Genomic DNA, 21,872 nt, shown 5'->3' with positions numbered 1-21,872 from the left:
GATAAGATATGGATGCTCATTTTAGAGACCTAATGGAGTGAAACAGCACTGAGAAAGGATTAAAGATATTATTTAATTCTTCCAATATTTTATCTCAATCATTAACATATCATCAGGGAGTATAACATTAGACTTGTAACACACACACACACACACACACACACACACACACACACACACACACACACACACACACACACACACACACACACACACACACACACAAAGGCAACACAAAATTAAGTGAAACACATGGACAAAAGACTAGAGTTCTAATAGGCAGGGTGTCCCTCTGTGGGCACCTGTTGGCAGCCTAGGGTGTAAAATGGGACCTTGAAGTATTAGTGTTTCCCATATTTTAAGAAGTTTAATGCAACCATATTTATTTAAATTAGGCTGATTTCTGAGCTGCAGATTTCAAAAATAGTCTTTCTCTTCTAAATTTACTGCAATGGAACATGGTCTACAAGGCCCTGATTGACTATAGTAATGACTGCAGATGTATTTTTTTTGTTCTTCCATGCAGATGTTTATATACTCCAGGCATAGAAAGAGAAGAGAGCTGATCTTCAGTAGAAAGTATAAGGGTAGCAAGCTCTTAGTGGAGCTTGAAAGTCGTGTAGAGATTGCATTTCTTTTAAGATTCTGGATATTTTTTCTGAAGTGCCTCAGACACAAGGAATGATGATAGCATTACTAAAATCTTTCTGAAGAGAAGACTGAGGGAAGTATTGAATTATTTCTTTTCATACTGTGGAAACTGTAGCCATTAGATAAGAAGGCTTGGTGTATGTGATGAAGTGACCCTTCTTGGAAGTGTGCAAAGTACACTTCCAAGAAGGGTCACTACCAAGACCGGTTTTGGTCTTTACCGAGGTCTCATTAGTACTACTTGTGTATGAAAAATATATGACTTCTGCATTAATTCAACCTTGGAATCTTTATGGGTCTGACCCTCATTGATGAGACCTTTATAAAGGTCAAAAATCAGTTTAGGTAATGATCCTTCCCTTAATGCATAGAAATATACACATCCAAAAGGAAGTACACTTTGAATTATGGGATATTCAGAGAATTGATGTGACACCAACAACTTCTATACACAAGAAGCTTAGTTGCGAAGATAATTCATGTGCAAACTTTGTTTGCTTATACTTAGGTAAAGGATTAAACAAGAATGTAATTTCTTTCAGGTATAATTTACTTTGTAACCAAGTGAAACAAATTTTCTATATAATACATTAATATTAGCAATGTGGGTGGGCTGAAGGCCAAATTTAGGAAACCCTACTTTATACACCAAACATGGAACTTTTCCAAGTCACTTCAGTTCAATAAGCAAAGTGGTAGTTTACACCATATAATGAAATTCATTTCACACCTGAATGCAATGAGCCATCCTTAACTGGAGTAGCCTGCACATTTCCAATTAGAAAAGTGCTAATCCCAATCTCAGTAATTCATTGAGGATAATCAAAAGTGGACTGATTAATCCTGGCACACATCTCTAACATATATAATTTCTATCTCTAGCCTTATCAAACCAAGTGTAACATATCAGTAATTTCTCAGCATGTATTTCATTATTAAATAAATATTGCTTTTCAAGCAGTATTTCTTCTTCTAATTAGCTATATTCATTTGCAAAATACTTAATTCTTTAGTATTTACTAAAGTAGTTTACAACCTCCTGCATCTAATTCTGCTTAATTTATGTGACGGTTACAAATGCAAAAGAGGTTCAACTAATGAGTGCCCATTTTGTTAAAAGCAGTCAATGTGGTGTGCACGACATTGAGCTCACTGCTACCTGTTCACTGTATGAAGAAACTCAGGTGTATGAGGATGAGGTATTAGAGCTGTTGCACAAACTGAATAAGAATTCAGCAATAGGGACTGATGGGATATCAGCACGTGTGCTAAAAGAGCGTTCAGCTGAACAGGCTATTCCTTTGACCAGGCTGTTTAATATGAGTCCCAGAACAAGGAAGATTCCAGAAATAAAGAATGTATGGTAATTCCATTGCGCAAGAGTGGTGCAAAGACTGATGTATCCAACTATCGACTAAGTATCTCAGGATGGTAGTGAAGATTTTGGAAGAATTGGTTAGGGCTCGCATTCAGAAATCGGTTGATAGTGAATCTCTACTTTGCAATGAGCAACATGGGTTTACTAAGGGAAAGTCATGTTTTAGCAACTTGCTCACGTTCTATAACATTGTTACCATTGAACTAGATAAGGGGAATGGATACACCACAATACTTTTGGATTTTGCTAAGGCTTTTGACAGAATACAGCATGGCAGACTGCTCCATAAAAATTGGAGAAAATGGGTTTGGGTTATAGAATATTAGCATGGATAAGAGGATGGCTGACTGACAGATATCAAAAAGTGGTATTGGAGGATGCGCGTCTGCAAGATTTTTTTTTTTTTTTTTTTTTTTGACGCTTGGGTAGTTGATGCCCAGGTGGTGGGAACAGGGTGCCCACTAGCCTACAGCCATAATAATAAGGTCAACTATTATAAGAATAACCAAGATCTAGTAAGTAAGATATGGGAGGAGCATGGGGCAACTCCGAGGTTTACCAGTGCTACCATCTCTTTACATGGCGTATGGAGCGCAGATAGCTATAAGGACTTAAAACAGCTTGGGCTTATGCAGAAGAATATAAAACTTCTTTCCTTGAGTGCCTACAGAGAACACTAGTGGCATGGCGTTGCCAGCAGAGAATGACTACAATGATAACTAGAATAGGCATAGGGTAAAACACTTGTAATGGCTTAGGCCTATATCAAGTCTGGACAAGATGTAAGGGTAGTACCGCCCAAAATCAGTACAAAGATTAATAAAAAAAATAAATAAATAAATAAAAAATAACCAGTGGTATACCACAAGGATCCGTGCTTGGTCTACTGTTATTCAATCTATACATTAATGATACTGGGAAGGATTTGACAAGCGACATACAGCTATTTTCTGATGATGCAAAGATAGGTAGGGTAATCAGGAATGCTTCTGATATGCAGTGCTTGCAGAATGATTTGAATAGGCTGGAATTGTGAGCATGGGAAAATGGATGTCAGTAAATGTAAAATCATTCACTTCGGCATGATTAGATATCCAATGTTGTATTATATTGGTGGGATTATGCTTGAAGAAACTGATGAGGCTAGGGATCTTGGAGTGTTAGCAGATAGGAAGTTGAAGTTCGGGGCCATGTAGCAATGATTGCAAATATAACTCCAAAGATAATTGCAATGCTGAAATGAACGTTCACATGTAAAGATAAGGATGTCATTTTGTCTCTTTACAAGGCCTTGATGAGACCTCACTTGGACTATTGTGCGCAGGTCCGATTTGGCTTCTGTTGTGATTTTAATATATTGGAGAGAGTGCAAAGAAGAGTGTTAAAAATGATATCAGGATTGTGGAATACTGATTATGAAGACAGACTGCAAATTTGTAGACTGCAGATACTAGCAAACAGGAGAAAGAGAGGTGATATGATTGAGACGTACGAACTTCTGAAAGGATCATACAGGATTTCAATTGATGGAATTTTTCAATTTATGGAGGGTGGGGAAAGTATAAGAGGGCATCCTCAGAAGCTGAGAATGAATGTCGCTAAGAAGGGGATGAGGGCTAGATTTTTCTCTCATAGGGTGGTGAGTGATTGGAATGGATTGCCATTGGATGTTGTGAGTGCAAGGAGTGAATGAATTCAAGAATAAGTATGACAGCTGGTTCCTGTAGTATGTGGCCTCCCTCGATGAGTCCCTGACTCCCTGGAGGTCTCTCTTAATAATAATAATTTCTAAACTGCAATTCATCGCATTTTGCTTTAACATCTTTACTTAGCAATTTAATTAATGCTTGTTGTACCACTGTATTTCTAAGCATGTACTCTGTGCATGCTCAGAAATACAGTGGCACAACTTCCATTCAGGCCATCACTATGTGACACCATTACTGTTTTCAATGCTTAAAATGATGATAAAGTTATTTTCATAGTGTAGGAATGTTATTTTAATTATAGTTTCAAAATGAAAGTAGTGGAAATGATAACAATTCTTCATTTCACAATGATTTAAGCAATGAAGTAAGGTTGCTTAATTACTTCCAATGATAGAGCAGTATCCTTTATTTCTTTTGTCATTGTCAGTGACAACATCAAATCATCTTGATATAAACAGCACCAACATTCAACACTTGACAGTTGATGCAAAATTACAATTAAGACCTAATATCCAGCTTAAATACATTTATTTGATACCTAAGCAAGACTTCAGCCTAAAACAGAAATAACATGTCAAAATGTCTTGCTCATAACATGCAACAAAGAAACATACGTTTAATTCAATTCAATTTTTAGTTTGTAGGATATCTGAATTTTAACTCAGATATTCTCACTACTAGTGTCATTCCATGTTACTTCACTAACCCCAAATAATTCAGGGTTATATTTATCCCATCTCCTTTCTTAGTTAGGCTACTTTTTCTATTCGACATGTTCTGACAATCTGCTGGCCAATTCATGTCCTAATTTTTCAAGCTTTAGTCATCATTGAGAAGTGTTGTCATTTTTTCTGACTTTAAAACAATATTTAAATTATAATAAATTTAGTTTAATCCTTTATCCAAGTGTGTGCAAACAAAGTTTGTGCCTGAAAGTATCTTCAGGACTGGAGTAAAGTGGTACAACACCGGGCAACTCCTTGCAAAGGTGGAGCAAGCTACCAACACTCCTGTCACAGTATCTCCCATAATGCAAAACACATCTCCTTGTTTGCACACACTTGGATAAAGGATTAAACTAAATTTATTATAGTCTGACCAAGTGAAAAATAAACTTTCAACATTTAAATTTTTGCAGCCTTGTGGGTTATTAGATCAATGAGTTCCTATTCTGATGGTAGGGCTGCTACCTTTTAGAGCATCAAGACATGCATTTTACACACACACACACACACAAGCATTTCCTCCCATGTAGATATTTCAGTCATGCTGCCAATACTTGGACACTAGAGCCTCTTTTACAATAACAGGTTCTACCATGAGGATGAGTGGGAAAAACTATATGTTATATTATCATGAAGTCAAAGACTTCATAACACTACGCAGTCACCACCTTAGAATCTAAAATCATGTAACTAGGAAGCATTAAACCAATAAATGCTGTATTTTTTTTTTTTTTTTTTTTTTTTTTTTTTTTTTTTTTTTTTTTTTTTTAGCCATTGGATACATACAAATAAATTGCATATCAGAACAAAGCAATCGGTTAAAAAAAATTAAAAGGGGAAAAAAAAAGAGTAAATATGGAATCAGCTTTGTTTTGAAAAATACAAATGGTAGCTCCTATTTGACTGATAGTACAATATTAGTGCTATCACCATTAATGAAACAACAAGAAATATTACTATCACTTCTTTCTAGTTCCCCAAGAGAAAATTAACTGGCTTTGAAAAACACTTTCTTGATAACTTGTTAATGTTTTTCCTCTAATGACATTTTGAAAGCAAAGGGTATGTTTATGGAATTTTAAATATACTTAATAATATGCAAAATTTGAACATTTAAATTGTATTTTTTATGTGTACATTTAAATGTACACATAGAACATTTAAATGTATTTAAATCAATACATTTAAATCTAAATGTATTGATTTAATTCAGCTAACCAGAACAAGCAGCTTTGCATTTAAAAGACCAGTCAATGTATTAAAACAAAAAAGTTCATTAATTTGTAAATTTGTAAAATAATTTAATAAATAAAAATATGACAGACAAACCTTTTCCCACATTTCATAATGCTCAACTAAAGATTTCAATTTTTTTGCTAATTCTCCATTTTCTTCTTTTAATTGTGAATTTCGCTGTGAATTTTCCTGCATTAGAGTACTGATGTCATTTAAGGTTGTCTGGAATTTGCTGGCTACTTCCTTTCTTTTTTCTTCCTCTTCCCGAATTCGTAATAAACTTTCTTCCTAATCAAAAAAATTAGTTACATATTTCAAAATATATAATATCTCACGAGTGTAATTAAGCATAAAACAGTCCCTTCAGTATAACATGTTTGCATTTAATGCTAGATGTTTTAAATTCTGGAATTTTTTAAAGAGAATAACCTATTTTTGAGATTATGGTAATTTTTAATCTCTCCATCCTAATTTGTGCAAAATATATTTCACAATGTGCACTAATTACCAAAGTATTTTGTCATAACAAGCTGTTAAAAACAAACAAAAAAACCCTTATATGTACTGATTTAACTCAGCTATTCAGTATAAGCAACTTTGCAATTAAAAGACTAAGCAGTGTGTTACAAAAGTTAACATGGTGTAAGATTACCCTCAGGCATGTGGTCAAGGGTAATCTTACACCATACTATTCCCTGATAAACTATACTGTCAATGAATTCCTAACATCTGAGAAAGGTACAAGAATGAGTTGTGTAAGAAACCAAAACACGTGAATTAAAGCAAAGAACAGCATTTGGCGATGATATAATGAGCCATGCAAAGAGTTTCGGTTCTGCTGTTTTCTGGTCTTGCATGCTTGTGGTTTTTTAAGATCATTACAATGTATTAGAAGAATATTCCACGAGGCCAACCATTTGTCAACATCATTTGTATTTACAAGTTTTGAGGTGTCTCCACAAATAACATGCTGGAAATAACTGTGCCTAGCAGGAAACTTACCATAATAATACTCTTAAACTCACTTAGTTGTGCAGTAATTTTTGAATAAACACGGTATTTCTCTAGTGTAACACCTCTATACTTACCAAACAGCATTATGTAAGTTATTGCTTTTCTCTCAACTTAAGGCAACCTCAAAAGAAAAGACTTAAAGATGATGATCATTTAAACAAAATGCAAAAAAGAGGATTTAGCAATACTGACAACTGTCTTTCAAAAGTGATAAAACAGAAACAATGCAACAAGTGCAGCCTAACTGGAAATGGAATCTCATCTTCTAACTATCTTTCCTATGTAGGCTGGCAGTTTTTATGGAAGGATTTTTATTAAAATGATTTCAAAAAAATCCTTCTATAAATGCAACGACTGAAATAATTATTAGAATTTAATATTTATCAACATATTTTAAGCACATTTTTATATAATTTATTTGGCAGTTATAGTTCTCAGTGTTCACGACTCTTCTTGATATAATAGGCTGTTAGGAACAGAAATTTCATAACTATTGTGTCATTTAATTATTTGAACCCTTCACTAGTCATATTTTTGAATGCGGCAAATTACAATTAATGAAGCTTAATTATGAATGAATTATAAGCAGATAATTGATTTGCATTTTTATTCAGAAAATTATTAAAGAAAAATTTTAAATGAAGAAGAAAAAAATAGAAGAAAAATTATTAAATTTAAAAGAAAATATTTGGAGAAAAAAGTTTCACTAAGAGCAAATCTGTTACTTATTCTCATATTTTTGTCTCCATTTCTTAAAATCTTATCAGAGTTTTTGATAAAAAAAGTCTTTCCAAAATATGCAGCCTTTTTAAAAAAAAAAAAAAAAAAAAAATTGAAGAACATTCAAGTTTTTTGAATATGCTAAAAAACTCAATTCTAAACATAAATATACAGTAAGTCATCTATTAATTTACCTATTTATTGATCATAGCTAGCTCCCCAAAGGCTGGGGGGGGGGGGACATGAGGTATGAAATATGAGAATGTAGCATGGAGGTACAGTAGCAAATAAATTAATCCAAACAAGTCAAATTTTTGGTTTTAGTTCACTATTGTAGTTGAGTGCTGTGTGTTTTAACTGTCTCTACAATGTTTATTAATAGTCTGTGCTTTTTAATACTATAAATACTGACATTCGTAGCATTTTATTCATTTTGTGTAGCTATAAACTAGAGAAATCTCCAAGAAAGCATTCAAAAATATGTACTCTTTCTCAGCACACATCCATGACCCAAACACAAATTGACAATGAGTGTAGTTCGAGTACTGTTAATGCTATTTTAAGAGGTTTAGGGAGACAGGTACGTTTTTTTTCCCTGACAGAAAAGGAAAACTATACTTACTCAAGATCATCTACTAGTCAGGAAAAGCAAAATGAATCCAACTTTGTCTGCTATAGACTTGAATAGAGACTTGGCAGCTAGTGGGAATAATGTTTCTAACATGACAGTCCGTCGAAGATTGCTGGAAGCAATCTTCAAAAAAAAAAAAAAGAAAGAAAAGAAAGAAAGAAAGAACTGCTGATGAAGGTTATGCAGAAAAAGTGGCTCCAGTGGGAAAAAGTACAAAGAATAGACTGAAAAGTAGAAGTAGGTCATATTCTCAGATGAGAAGACTTCTTCCACCCACCTTCAACAAGCTCCTAAACACCCAGCTAAAAAAATGTTCTGGGGTTGTTTTACACATGACGTTCCAGGATCACTTGTGCTTGTTGATGGTAAGATAAAAAGTGACCAATACATAGAAATATTGGAGAAAAGAGTGGTCCCACAAATGCAGAAAGACAAAAGAACTCATCTTCTAACAAGATTTCGTTCCATGTCGTACTTCAAAAAAAAAGTGAAAGAGTTCCTCAAAAATCACATCTAATTACTTCAGTGGCCAAGTAACTCTCTTGACATTAAATCAATTTTGTGAGCCATAGTGAAAAAGAGACTTGGAAAATTAAATTGTAATACAAAGGATAACTTAATACATTCTATTACAAAAGTATGGTTTCAAGATGCAGAAATAAGAAAAATGAGTTCTACGTTGGTAGAGCCTATGACTAAGCAAATTAATGAACTTATTAGGAACACATAAATTATTAGGTAAGGTTGGAGTTTAATTTTTTTTAGTCATTTCTTGCAAAATTAAAATTTTTCTTTAAAATGTGAATGTTCGGATTAATTTGCTTGCTATTGTATCTCCTAGTATGTGTTAGTACTAGGTATACATTTCAAGTGATGACGAGAAACAGAACCAAGAAGTACAGCTCAGTGCAACATCAACATCAAATTCCTGCCATGTACCCTCAAGGGGTGTACAGGATATGACAGTACTACATGAAAAAATTACATCATTACTAACTTCCTATCTACAATTTTCCTCCAAATCAGTCTGTTACTTGTCAGGACTCCAACATTATCAGATCTTATATTTCTATCGTCTAAGGCACTTTGTACCGTATCAATCCACCTATATCTTGGTCTTCCTCTGGGTCGTTTTCCTGCCAACCTGGCAGAGAACACTTGTTTTGCTAATCTTTCCTCTCCCATTCTATTTAAGTGACCATACCATCTGAGATTAGCTCTGCTAACGCAGTCCTGGATGCCGACAATGTCAAGTTCTTTCCTAATATCCTCATTTCTAATATGATATTGCCATTGATGCCATCTGTTCACGCCTCTAATCTTTCTCAGGACTCTCATATCTGCGGTCTCTAGTCTTTGGTCAAGTGTTTTACTTCTGACCCAGCTCTCAGATCCATAAGTTAAAATTGGTTTGAACACAGTCTTGTATACAGCTAATTTAGTGTTCCGACTAATTTCTTTCTTATTCCATATGAATTTATTCAATTGACTTCCCACGATACCAGCTTTGCTGATTCTGTTGTCTATTTCTATATTTAGTTTACCATCTTCAGTAAAAATTGTGCCTAAGTAGCTGAAATGTTTTACTTGTTCCACAGGTTCTCCATTCACAACACAGTTGACATTTTCAATGATTCTGCCTATTTTCATTGTCTTTGTCTCAGTGCAACCCTATCATAAAATGGTTATAAAATGCAAAACAATAAAAACACCCTCTAAAAACTTCCTGGGGAAGTCTGAAGCTGCCAGGAAAATTGGGATCACAAGAGAGTAAGGTCTCTATATTTTTAGATCCACTTAAACTGCTACATCCTCCCTAAAAAAACCAGGAGTTTATAAAATATACTTCTTGTGTAGTACCAGCTAACATAAGACATATCTTCTCTGAACAAATATGCAAACATGTCAAAAAACATAAGTGGAGTATAGTCTTCTCCACGACGAAATGAAGATCATCAAGTTCTCTGGCAACAGACAAGACTATACTACTTATAATAGGTACATATGGAAATTCAAGGTGGCTTCTGAAATGTTACACACTCCACCTAATGCAATAAAAATCAATGATTTATGGTATTACTTCCAGCATGAATCACAAGGAAAAAACACTAAGTAAAATCATTTAATTTAAAACGTTTCCTAAGTTCTGTGGCACACTTTCATCTGGAATAAGATATTCTGATTTGTAAAATTCACATTAACAAGCTAATCCCACGATGATGCTTGATAAACTTGTGTTTCCCAGGAAGGCCCTCCTGCGATGAGTCTTTTGAATCCTCCTCCTCATCAATTAATTCCTGCAATGTACCCTCAAGGGGTATACAGGATATGATAGTTCTACATGAAAAATTTACATCATTACTAACCCCCTATCTACAATTTTCCTCCAAATCAGTCTGTTACTTGTCAAGACTCCAACATTATCAGATCTTATATTTCTATCGTCTAAGGTACTTTGTACCGTATCAAGCCATCTATATCTTGGTCTTCCTCTGGGTCGTTTTCCTGCCAACCTGGCAGAGAACACTTGTTTGGCTAATCTTTCCTCGCCCATTCTGTTTAAGTGACCATACTACCTGAGATTAGCTCTGCTAACGCATTCTTGGATGCCGACAATGTCAAATTCTTTCCTAATATTCTCGTTTTTAATATGATATTGCCATTGATGCCATCTGTTCATGCCCTTAATTTTTCTCAGGACTCTCATATCTGTGGTCTCTAGTCTTTGGTCAAGTGTTTTACTTCTGACCCAGCTCTCAGATCCATAAGTTAAAACTAGTTTGAACACTGTCTTGTATACAGCAATTTAGTGTTCCGACTAATTTCTCACTTATTCCATATGAATTTATTCAATTGACTTCCCACCATACCAGCTTTGTTGATTCTGTTGTCTATTTCCATATTTAATTTACCATCTTCACTAAAAATTGCGCCTAAGTAGCTGATATTTTACTTGTTTCTCAGTTCTCCGTTCACAACGCAGTTGACATTTTCAACAATTCTGCCTATTTTCATTGTCTTTGTCTTTTTATTACTGACCTTCATACCATATCTTCACGATTCCCTGACTCAATTTAGTCAGAGAATCGTGAAGACTTGTAGCAGATTTATTTAGAAGTATAACATCGTCTGCATAAAGCAAAGAGCTGACATTAACATCTCCAATTTTGATATCAGGTCCAATACCACTTTTTTTCATAATATGATCCATATAGATAATGAATAAAAGAGGGGATAATGTACATCCTTGTCTCGCACCAGATTTAACATTAAACAATCTTCTTGTACTTCATCCAAACCTAACTGCTGATTTACAATTCATAAGTAATGCTTGATATAATGTCTCATTGACACCATATAACTGCAGAGTATTGAATAGCTTCTCTCTTGGCACCTTGTCATATGCCTTTTCCAGATCGACAAAACTTAAATACAGATCTTTGTCATATTCCCATGATTTCTCCACTATTTGTCGTAGAGTGAAGATCTGATCCTGACAGCCCCTATTTGACCTGAATCCAGCTTGTTCTTTACTATGCTTTTCTTCCACAATTCTTCTCAACCGTTTCTCAAGTATACTAACATAAATCTTAACATAAAACCTCAGTAGGGAAATACCTTTGTAATTCTCACATTCAGTTTTATTTCCCTTTTTATATATGGGTACTATGAGAGCTCTACTCCAATCTTCAGGAATTCGTCCCTCTATCCAAGCCTTCTGAACTATGCAGTGCAGCCACTGTAAGACTTTTATACCACCATACTTAAGCATTTCTGGTCGAATATCATCTACTCCTGCTGCCCTTTCCACATTTCAAGCCTTTGATGGCTTTTTCTACTTCAAGTATGGATATGTATTCCTGACTGCATGCCTGGTCAGTGTTTTTTATCACTGTGCTGTCATCACTGCTTGTTTCATTTAGCAGTTTTTCAAAGTAATTACTCCATACTTCAAGGATATCTTTTTCTCCTGTTTTCATTTCACCATTATCATCTCTAATTCCTTTTACAGCACTCTTTCCTCCATTCCTAAGCTTCTTCAACAACCTCCAGAATATTTTGCCACCTTCTTGATATTTATTTTCTATATTCTTGCCAAAGTCCTCCCATGACTTTTGTTTAGCTAGTTTTACACAGTGTTTCGCTTTCTTACATTTGTCTCTGTATTCTCTAAGAGCAAAAGCTGACTTATTTGCCAGGAACATTTGATATGCTTTCTTCTTTTCCTTCACTACCTGTTTAACTTCCTGTGTCCACCATGGAGTTCTGATTTTTCTATTATTGCAGACAACCTCACCACATGTCTCTCTGGCTGAATCAATCAGGGTTTTCTTCAAGGTTTGCCACTGAATCTCCAAGGTTTGATTCTTGTTCTCAAACTCTTTCATTTTTTCTTCAATAATCTTTGTGTATTTTAATCTACAGCTCACATTTGAGAGCTGCTCAACTTTTATTCGCTTTAAAACTTTCTTACATGTTATTCTTTTCAATATGAAATTCAATTTTATCCTGCTTAAGACTAAATGGTGATCACTTCCAATTTCAAATCCTCTGTACACTCTGGTGTCCTGCACTGGGGAGAAAATATCACTATCAACAATAACATAGTCAATGAGACTTTTCTTATTCCTTGCCTCTTCTCTCCATGTGAATTTGTGCACATTTTTATGTTGGAACATGGTGTTAGTAATAACCAGTCCATGTCCTGAGCAGAAATCCAACAGATATTTGCCATTATTATTAGCTTTGCTCTTTTCTCCAAATTTTCCCAAAATATTTTTGTGTCTCACAATCATTTCCTACTCTGCTATTTAGATCCCCAACAAGGACCAACTTTTCCTTTTTCATTGTGTCAGTAGCTTTCTATAGAGCCTCAAAAAATTCTTCCACTTCTACCTTAGTAGAGCTTTCTGTGGGACCATAGGTACAAATAAGTCTCATTGTCCAGTTCCCCATTCTGATATTTGCTCATATCACTCTACTTGAGACTGCTTGCCATTCAAGAAGATTAGCCTCGTATTTAGTGTTGAATACTATGGCTGCTACTCCTTTTCCTTGATTGTCATTGCCTGAATATAACATTTTGTATTTATTGCTCAGAAAGGTCTCACCAGTTTTTGTCTTTTTTGTTTCAGTCACCCCTATTATGTCGATCTGGTACTTATCTAATTCCTCAGCTAGCTCCATTTCTTGGTAATTCAGGCTTCTTATGTTGATAGTTCTGATCTTCAACTCTGGTGATATTGAGTTGGGGTGTGTTTTAGGATTTGTTTCAGTAGCTAACTTTTCGCTGTTTGCCCTGGTTCCCTGGCAAAAATGGAGGCCTTTTTTAACCAGGCGACGCCCCAGCTGGCATGAAATTTTGTCATGTTGTACCATCATTTTGTATTTTGGTTTAAGCCAATAAGAATACAATTTGGTCGGCTAAATCCCAAATTGCCAGCCCATCCTCGTCCGTTCCGTATCCAGGTAGATACCCAACAAGGTGCACCACGAGAAGGTGAGGATTGGACATTAGGTCAGAAGCCCTAGTAGGTTCTCCGCATTCCATTAAAGGCTATGTGGAGGTCTCCTCTTAGTTATACAGCTTTGACTACTTGGAGGCCTAAATAATAATAATAATTTCTAAAACATAAATTGCCACATATAGAAATCATTAAATGGATGGTACATATCATATTTAGATTTCAGACAGAACTCACTGTTGGGCTGTACTATATAATGTCTATAATGGCCTAGTTCCCAACTTCTTAGATCTTTTTGTATGCTGGGCACAGACGGTATAAATAAGACTGATTTTTGTTCAATTGTTGAATATATCATTTTCATATTTTCTCAAAATCTGCAAACATAGCTGTTGAATTCAACTAACACATTCTTGTCAGTTGTCAAAGTTCATGATACATTTCATTGGTAGTAAGAAAAGCTAAGCCAGATTTGTATGCTCACCTTTTCTTTATATATAATATATTCACTAGCTTAATAGAAATCACTGATTTATATTAAGTCCACTCTAATCAAACATATAAACCATGCAGATCTAGGATATGGACATTACATGTTTTGCATCACAACAATACCTCAAGAGAAGTATTGTTGTGTTGTGATATATTGCTACATGTTTCTAAATTATTAACTATTTAATGTTGTGGTTGGCTCTACAACATTTTATATCTTAATTTTTGTATTTTGACTGCTGAGGAAGTATTGCAAAAGGCACATGAAATCTACTAGCTAACAAATAGCAGTTTTATTTCAGTCCTAACATTTTTGACAAAATAATGTACAGTTCACAACCATTAAGGTGTGGGTCACAAGTTAAAAAAAATGGTGCAGCCAAAAAACTATTGTTTATTATTATTACAAGTCAATCAGATATGGTAATGATTTTGATGATTTCCTTGGCTCTTATGAAAACACTTGAAAATGATGTGAACTATCCTGTCAATGAAAACACAGCAGTTAATGAGGTTACTACTTATCATACAGTAGGACATGATCAATAATGACAGTGAAATCAATGGCTGTGAACAAGAAACAAATGCTCTGTTATCATAGCAAATTAAACTCTAAAAGCTTTCAAAAATTATAACTTATCTATAATGGAAGTGCAAAATCAGAGCAACTAGAGATATTATGGGAGAAGCAATCAAGCATGTGTCTAGCCATCGATGGGACAAACAAATGTGAGTGCAGGAATGAATGTGAAGAGCTAGGTGCAGTTTCTCCAGGTTTTGAATCTGAATTGGCAAGTAATAGCATTATTTAAGGGTAACTGTGGGTCCAAGGGGTTGTTGAAATGCATGGACAAAAATGCCCGAAGTATCCGAAATAAAGGAGAGGAGTTTTTGGCACTGGTTAGCTTGAGCTGGACCAAAAATTATAATCAGCAACATCTGGTTGACAGAGAATGATGGATAGAATGTAACGGAAATTTTCAACCAACAAAAATAGAAGTTAAGGAAAATTGTAGATCCGAGGAAAATGGCTCGTTTGAATCTGTCTGGCATGAAATGGAGCCAAAAGGACAAAATACAGGGTGGCCATAAAATAACTTTCCCTCTTTGGAGGCATCTGTAGCTAAAACCAATAAACGGAATGAGACCAAATTTTATATTGAGACTTTTGAAAGCATGGGGAGATGATTTCCGCAAAAAAAAAAAGATTTAGTACCAAAAGTTGCCGATAGGAGAAATTTTGGCACTGGCAGAGCTGAAAACAAGCAGATAATTACATTAAAGGCAGATAGAGTGGAATAACAACATTTCGACGGTGCAAGCAACAGCCGCGTCATTCATTCCAGCTGGATATGTGGCACGTTACAATGATAATAATAATAATAATTAAACTAAAACAACAACTTGCAAGAGAGACAGAAATTAATGTAGTGATTGAACTCACAGGAAATAATGTTTTATTCATCAGAATCAAGGTCCCCTGGACCACATACATGATTTTCAATGTGCTGACCTTTCTTGTGTACAACAAATTGCATCCGGTGTGTGACATGCTCTACAGCTGAGTGCAAGGAGTCTGATTGGATGTTCATAACAGCCCCTTTTATGTTCTCTTTCAAGACATGCAAGTTGGGAATGCCACCAACATACACAACAGATTTCAAATACCCTCACAGCCAAAAGTCACATGGAGTGATGTCTGGGGATCGACGTGACCATGCTGTTGGATAGAACTGACTGATAACCCTCTCAATACTGAAATGCTGGCGTAAAAGGCACTGTACTGAACGTTCAATGTGTGGCTGTGCTCCATCCTGCATAAAAATTATGGAGTCAAAACACTGACTTTGCTGCAATGCAGGAATGACAAAATTTTCCAGCATTCGTTGATAAATCGCTCCAGTAATGGAGCAGGTTACAGGACCTGTAGGGGTAATATGCTCAAAAAAGTATGGTCCTATTATGAAATCAGCTGTGAAGCAACACCATACGGTTACTTTTGGAGAATGCAGTGGTACTTGCTGGATTGTTTGGGGATGTTCAGATTCCCAAATTCTGCAGTTGTGAGTGTAGACTGACCCATTCAGATAAAAATGAGCCTCATCACCCCACAATATTCTCCAAGACCAGTCATTGTCGACCTCCATTCAGGCAAGAAACGTTAGCATGAAGGTCATGCGCTTATCATAATCTGCAGTAGTTAGTGCTTGCACACGACTGAACTTATGTGGATAGAAGTGAAGCATATCAAGAGAGCTATGGCACGATCGCTTGGACCAGTACTGGTCCCTGTGTCGTCAAACACCGCAGTAGCAACGTCTGTTACTGCCTCTTCTTGCACCGCTTTCCGTCCTCTGCCAGGTCTAACTCCTAGTGATCCAGTTTCTTCAAACTTCTTAATCATAGCTCTCAGTGCTACAGCTGACATAGGACCTGTACACAGGTTATGAAGCCTTCTAAATTCCAGAAGGGCCACTATGGCACTGCACTGTTTAAGGTAAAACAACTTAACAAGTAAAGCATGCTGAGGCAAGGTAGGACGCATATTGAGCAGAATTTGTCAGTCATTCGAATAACTGCCTGAATGTTCCCAATCCCTTTTTAAGTGTAATTGGTGGCGCTGCTCTCACGTACGCACAGTAAAATTTGCATAATCCTTTTTACCTGCGTTTACTGCAAATATCTGACTGCTTTCGGCACCACCAGCACCAAAATGTTCCCTATCGGTGACTTTTGGTGCTAAATCGTTTTTTTCACGGAATTCATCTCCCCCATGCCTTCGAAAGTCTCAAAATAAAATGTGGTCTCATTCCGTGTATTAGTTTTAGCTACAGATACCTCCAAAGAGGGAAAGTTAATTTATAGCCACCCTGTATATTGTTGGTTGCTGCTAGAAACCTGGGAGTCCAGAAGATGTGGATGACGTGCATTTGGTAGATTAGCACAATGAATACAGGCCAAGCAACTATCATGGATACCTGAAACAGCATGTAATGGAGGAGACCAAGGGTTTGGAGAGTGTTGGATCTTGTAATAGCATCAGAAGATCTATCTATCATTATTAATACTTATAGCTATTTTGCCTATTTTCATAAGGAGTACCCCTCGTATTACATCATTGGCTTTTTTACTCTAATTAGATTAAAACATTGATGATATATATTTCAAAAACCCAAATTAAAAGAAAAGTAATATAAAAGGAATGATTTTTAACATACCTTTGTTGAATCCTCAAGATTAATTTTTTTATGAAATGGTATTGGAAATATATTGATAAAAGTATATATAACTGAACTTTAAACCTATTAAAAAAAATGCATATAGTGATTTCATAATGGTTTTGTGCAAAGGATGAACTACAAAATTTGAAAAAGGAGAACAATAAAAAAAATAAAGATAAAAATGGGAGTATGGATATGAGCCATTTTGACTAAGTGTTATCTTCAGAGCTCATGGACAAAGTGGAGTCTATGTCATATAAATCTATGACTTTATATTTTATAAGATTTTCTGTGTTGTTTTTTTATTGATGGGAATCTTGGCCTAATTTGCATTTTGTGGAGCTTCCAACTCTCTGAGATTACATAGGGGCAGTGGATATTTATGGAGTTTTTGTTGCATTTAATGGCTATAGTTTCTGATATCCTTAGCATTCTGTATGTCTAATATGATGGCTTTTTCAATTTGCAGGGTATGCTTCTGTTCAAGCGAGTGAGTTGCGATTTCTGTTTGGCTGGTAATAATTTTTTTTGTTCTTATTATGGTTTTTACTCTTATTATTTAGATATTCTGGAATTGGTATATTGCAATCATGGAAGTATTCCTGTAGTATTGTCCATAATGATCTAATCGTGGAAACTGTATAAGTAACATCCCAGTTGCGATGGCAAGGAAATTTGTACACCACATTGTGGTATTCTAAGATTTCCTTGTATGAGTGAAATTTGGTAGGTTTTAAGAAAGCTGCTAATTTGTGACTAGTAGTAAACACTAATTTATAGTCAGTATGCTTGAATATATATATTTAAAAGCTTTGTATGTGTTCTGGATATATGGCAGTTTAATGATTTTTTGTGTTGGAAAGTTTTCTTTGATTATGGGACTGGGTTAGATGAGTTTTTGCTGTTTGGTTGGCATAATTTATTAGTTGAATGGGGTAATTTTGGTTTTTAAATATCTGTATTAATTTTCTAATTTCCATGTTAAGATAATTATCTGTAGTCAAAATTTGTATGCATTTATAAACTGTGAAAGAATAACTGATTTTTTAATAGACTAAGGATGATAGTTAAAACGGAAGTAGTTACCAATATTTATAGGTTTTTAGGTTTGTGCAATATTTTTGTGACTATTTTGCTGTTAGTTCTAATTAATGTTAAGTTTAGGAAATTTATAGATTTTTCATGTTCTATTTCTATAATATCTATTGCTGAAGTTGTTAAAAGGAAGCTTGTAAAGAAATAACGAGTGTTGGTTCCTCAATGTAAAACATCATCCACATATTGGCCATAAAATGTAATGCCCAACGAAATAGCCTGGTGTAAAAAAATTTGATTCTAAATATGATAAAGATAATTTGGATTATCCACCAATATTTTGGTCCAAGAGTGATTAAGGGTCAAAGCTGTATAACTGAGAGGAGACCTCCACATAGTTCTTAAAGGAATGAGGAGAACCGACCAGGGCTTCTGAACTAATGTCCAATCCTCACCTTCTTGTGGTGCACCCTGTTGGGTATCTACTTGGATACTGAATGAATGATGGGCTGGTATTTGGGATTTAGCCGACCAAATTGAATTCTTATTGGTTAAACCAAAATAAAAAATGATGGTACGACATGACGAAATTTCATGCCGACAGGGGCATCGCCCAGTTAAAAAAGGCCCCTGTTGTTTTCACCAGGGAACCAGGGCAAACAGAGAAAAGTCAGATATTAGAACAAATCTGAAAACAAACCCCAACTCAACATCACCAGAGTTAAAGATCGGTACTATCAACATAAGAAGCCTGAATGGCAAAGAAATGGAGCTAGCTGAGGAATTAGATAAGTAGCAGATCGACAAAATAGAGGTGACTGAAACAAAAAAGACAAAAACTGGTGAGACCTTTCTGAGCAATAAATACAAAATGTTATATTCAGGCAATGACAATCAAGGAAAAGAAGAAGTAGCCATAGTATTCAACACAAAATACGAGGCTCATCTTCTTGAATAGCAGTCAGTCTCAAGTAGAGTAATGTGGGCAAATATGAGAATGGGGAACGGGACAATGAGGCTAATTTATGCCTATGGTCCCACAGAAGGTTCTACTAAGGTAGAGGTGGAGGAATTTTTTGAGGCTCTAGAGAAAGCAACTGACACAATGAAAAAGGAAAAGTTGGTCCTTGTTGGGGATATAAATAGCAGAGTAGGAAATGATTGTGAGACATACAAAAATATTTTGGGAAAATTTGGAGAAAAGAGCAAAGCTAATAATAATGGCAAATACCTGTTGGATTTCTGCTCAGGACATGGACTGGTTATTACTAACACCATGTTCCAACATAAAAATGTGCACAAATTCACATGGAGAGAAGAGGCAAGGAATAAGAAAAGTCTCATTGACTATGTTTGTTCATAGTGAAGTTTTCTCCCTGGTGCAGGACACCAGAGTGTACAGAGGATTTGAAATTGGAAGCGATCACTATTTAGTCTTGAGCAGGATAAAATTGAATTTCATATTGAAAAGAATAACATGTAAGAAAGTTTTAAAGCAAATAAAAGTTGAGCAGCTCTCAGATGTGAACTGTAGACTAAAATACACAAAGATTATTGAAGAAAAAATGAAAGAGTTTGAGAACAGGAATCAAACCTTGGAGATTCAGTGGCAAACTCTGAAGAAAACATTGATTCTGCCAGAGAGGCATGTGGTGAGGTTGTGTGCAAGGATAAAAAAAAATCAGAACTCCCTGGTGGACACAGGAAGTTAAAGAGGCAGTGAAGGAAAAGAAGAAAGCATACCAAAAGTTCCTGTCAAATAAGTCAGCTTGTGCTCTTAGAGAATATAGAGACAAATGCAAGAATGCTAAACACTGTGTAAAACTAGCTAAACAAAAGTAATGGGAGGACTTTGGCAAGAATATAGAAAATAAATATCAAGAAGGTGGCAAAATATTCTGGAGGTTGTTGAAGAAGCTTAGGAATGGAGGAAAGAGTGCTGTAAAAGGAGTTAGAGATGATAAAGTTGAAATAAAAACGGGAGAAAAAGATATCCTTGAAGTATGCAGTAATTACTTTGAAAAACTGCTAAATGAAACAAGTAGTGATGACAGCACAGTGGTAAAAAACACTAACCAGGCATGCAGTCAGGAATACATATCCATACTTGAAGTAAAAAAAAGCCATCAAAGGCTTGAAATGTGGAAAGGCAGCAGGAGTAGATGATATTCGACCAGAAATGCTGAAGTATGGTGGTATAAGAGTCTTACAGTGGCTGCACTGCATAGTTCAGAAACCCTGGACAGAGGGACGAATTCCCGATGATTGGAGTAGAGCTCTCATAGTATCCATATATAAAAAGGGAAATAAAATTGCATGTGAGAATTACTATTTCCCTACTGAGTGTTCCTGGCAAGATCTATGCAAGTATACTTGAGAACCAGTTGAGAAGAATTGTGGAAGAAAAGCTTGGTAAAGAACAAGCTGGATTCAGGCCAAATAGAGGCTGTCAGGATCAGATCTTCACTTTACGACAAATAGTCGAGAATGCATGGGAATATAACAGAGATCTGTATTTAAGTTTTGTCGATTTGGAAAAGGCATATGACAAGGTGCCAAGAGAGAAGCTATTCAATACGCTACAGTTATATGGTGTCAATGGGGCATTATATCAAGCAATACTTAGTCTTTATTTGAGTTGTAAGTCAGCAGTTAGAATTGAAGGAAGTAGAGGAAGATGGTTTAATGTTAAATCTGGTGTCAGACAAGGATGTACATTATCCCCTCTGTTATTCATTATCTATATGGATCACATTATGAAGGAAAGTAGTATTAAACATGATATCAAAATTGGAGATGTTAATGTCAGCTCTTTGCTTTATATATTATATGCAGATGATGTTATACTTCTAAATAAATCTGCTACAAGTCTGCAAGATTCTCTGACTAAATTGAATGGCTGTTGTAATAGATATGGTATGAAGATCAGCAATAAAAAGACAAAGACAATGAAAATAGGCAGAATCATTGAAAATGTCAACTGTGTTGTGAATGGAGAACCTGTGGAAGAAGTGAAACATTTCAGCTATTTAGGCACGATTTTTAGTGAAGATGGTAAATTAAATATAGAAATAGACATCAGAATCAGCAAAGCTGGTATGGTAGGAAGTCAATTGAATAAATTCACGTGGAATAAGAGAGAAATTAGTCGGAACACTAAATTAGCTGTATACAAGACAGTGTTCAAACCAGTTTTAACTTATGGATCTGAGAGCTGGGTCAGAAGTAAAACACTTGACCAAAAACCAGAGACCGCAGATATGAGAGTTCTGAGAAAGATTATAGGCATGAACAGATGGCATCAATGGCAATATCATATTAAAAACGAGAATATTAGGAAAGAACTTGACATTGTCAACATACAGGAATGCGTTAGCAGAGCTAATCTCAGGTGGTATGGTCACTTAAACAGAATGGGCAAAGAAAGATTAGCAAAACAAGTGTTCTCTGCCAGGTTGGCAGCAAAACGACCCAGAGGAAGACCAAGATATAGGTGGATTGATACAGTACAAAGTGCCTTAGACGATAGAAATATAAGATCTGATAATGTTGGAGTCTTGACAAGTAACAGACTGATTTGGAGGAAAATTGTAGA

General features: G+C 35.4%; 1 protein-coding gene across 1 annotated transcript in view; it reads right to left on the bottom strand.

Annotated features, from left to right (window-relative positions):
- Positions 1 to 21,872, bottom strand: part of LOC150096257 (beta-taxilin-like) — a 138,997-nt gene that overhangs the window by 44,988 nt on the left and 72,137 nt on the right. The window contains exon 5 of the mRNA XM_090408837.1: positions 5,793 to 5,987. Within this exon, the coding sequence (XP_090264963.1) occupies positions 5,793 to 5,987 (195 nt within the window). The remainder of the gene's footprint in view (positions 1 to 5,792; positions 5,988 to 21,872) is intronic.

This window comes from Typopeltis vanoorti, chromosome 19 (genome assembly GCF_054136105.1).
Source record: "Typopeltis vanoorti isolate ZY-2024b chromosome 19, IOZ_Tvanoo_1.0, whole genome shotgun sequence".
In the NCBI taxonomy this organism is placed as follows: domain Eukaryota; kingdom Metazoa; phylum Arthropoda; class Arachnida; order Uropygi; family Thelyphonidae; genus Typopeltis; species Typopeltis vanoorti.
This window is presented reverse-complemented; position numbering and strand designations above follow the sequence as displayed.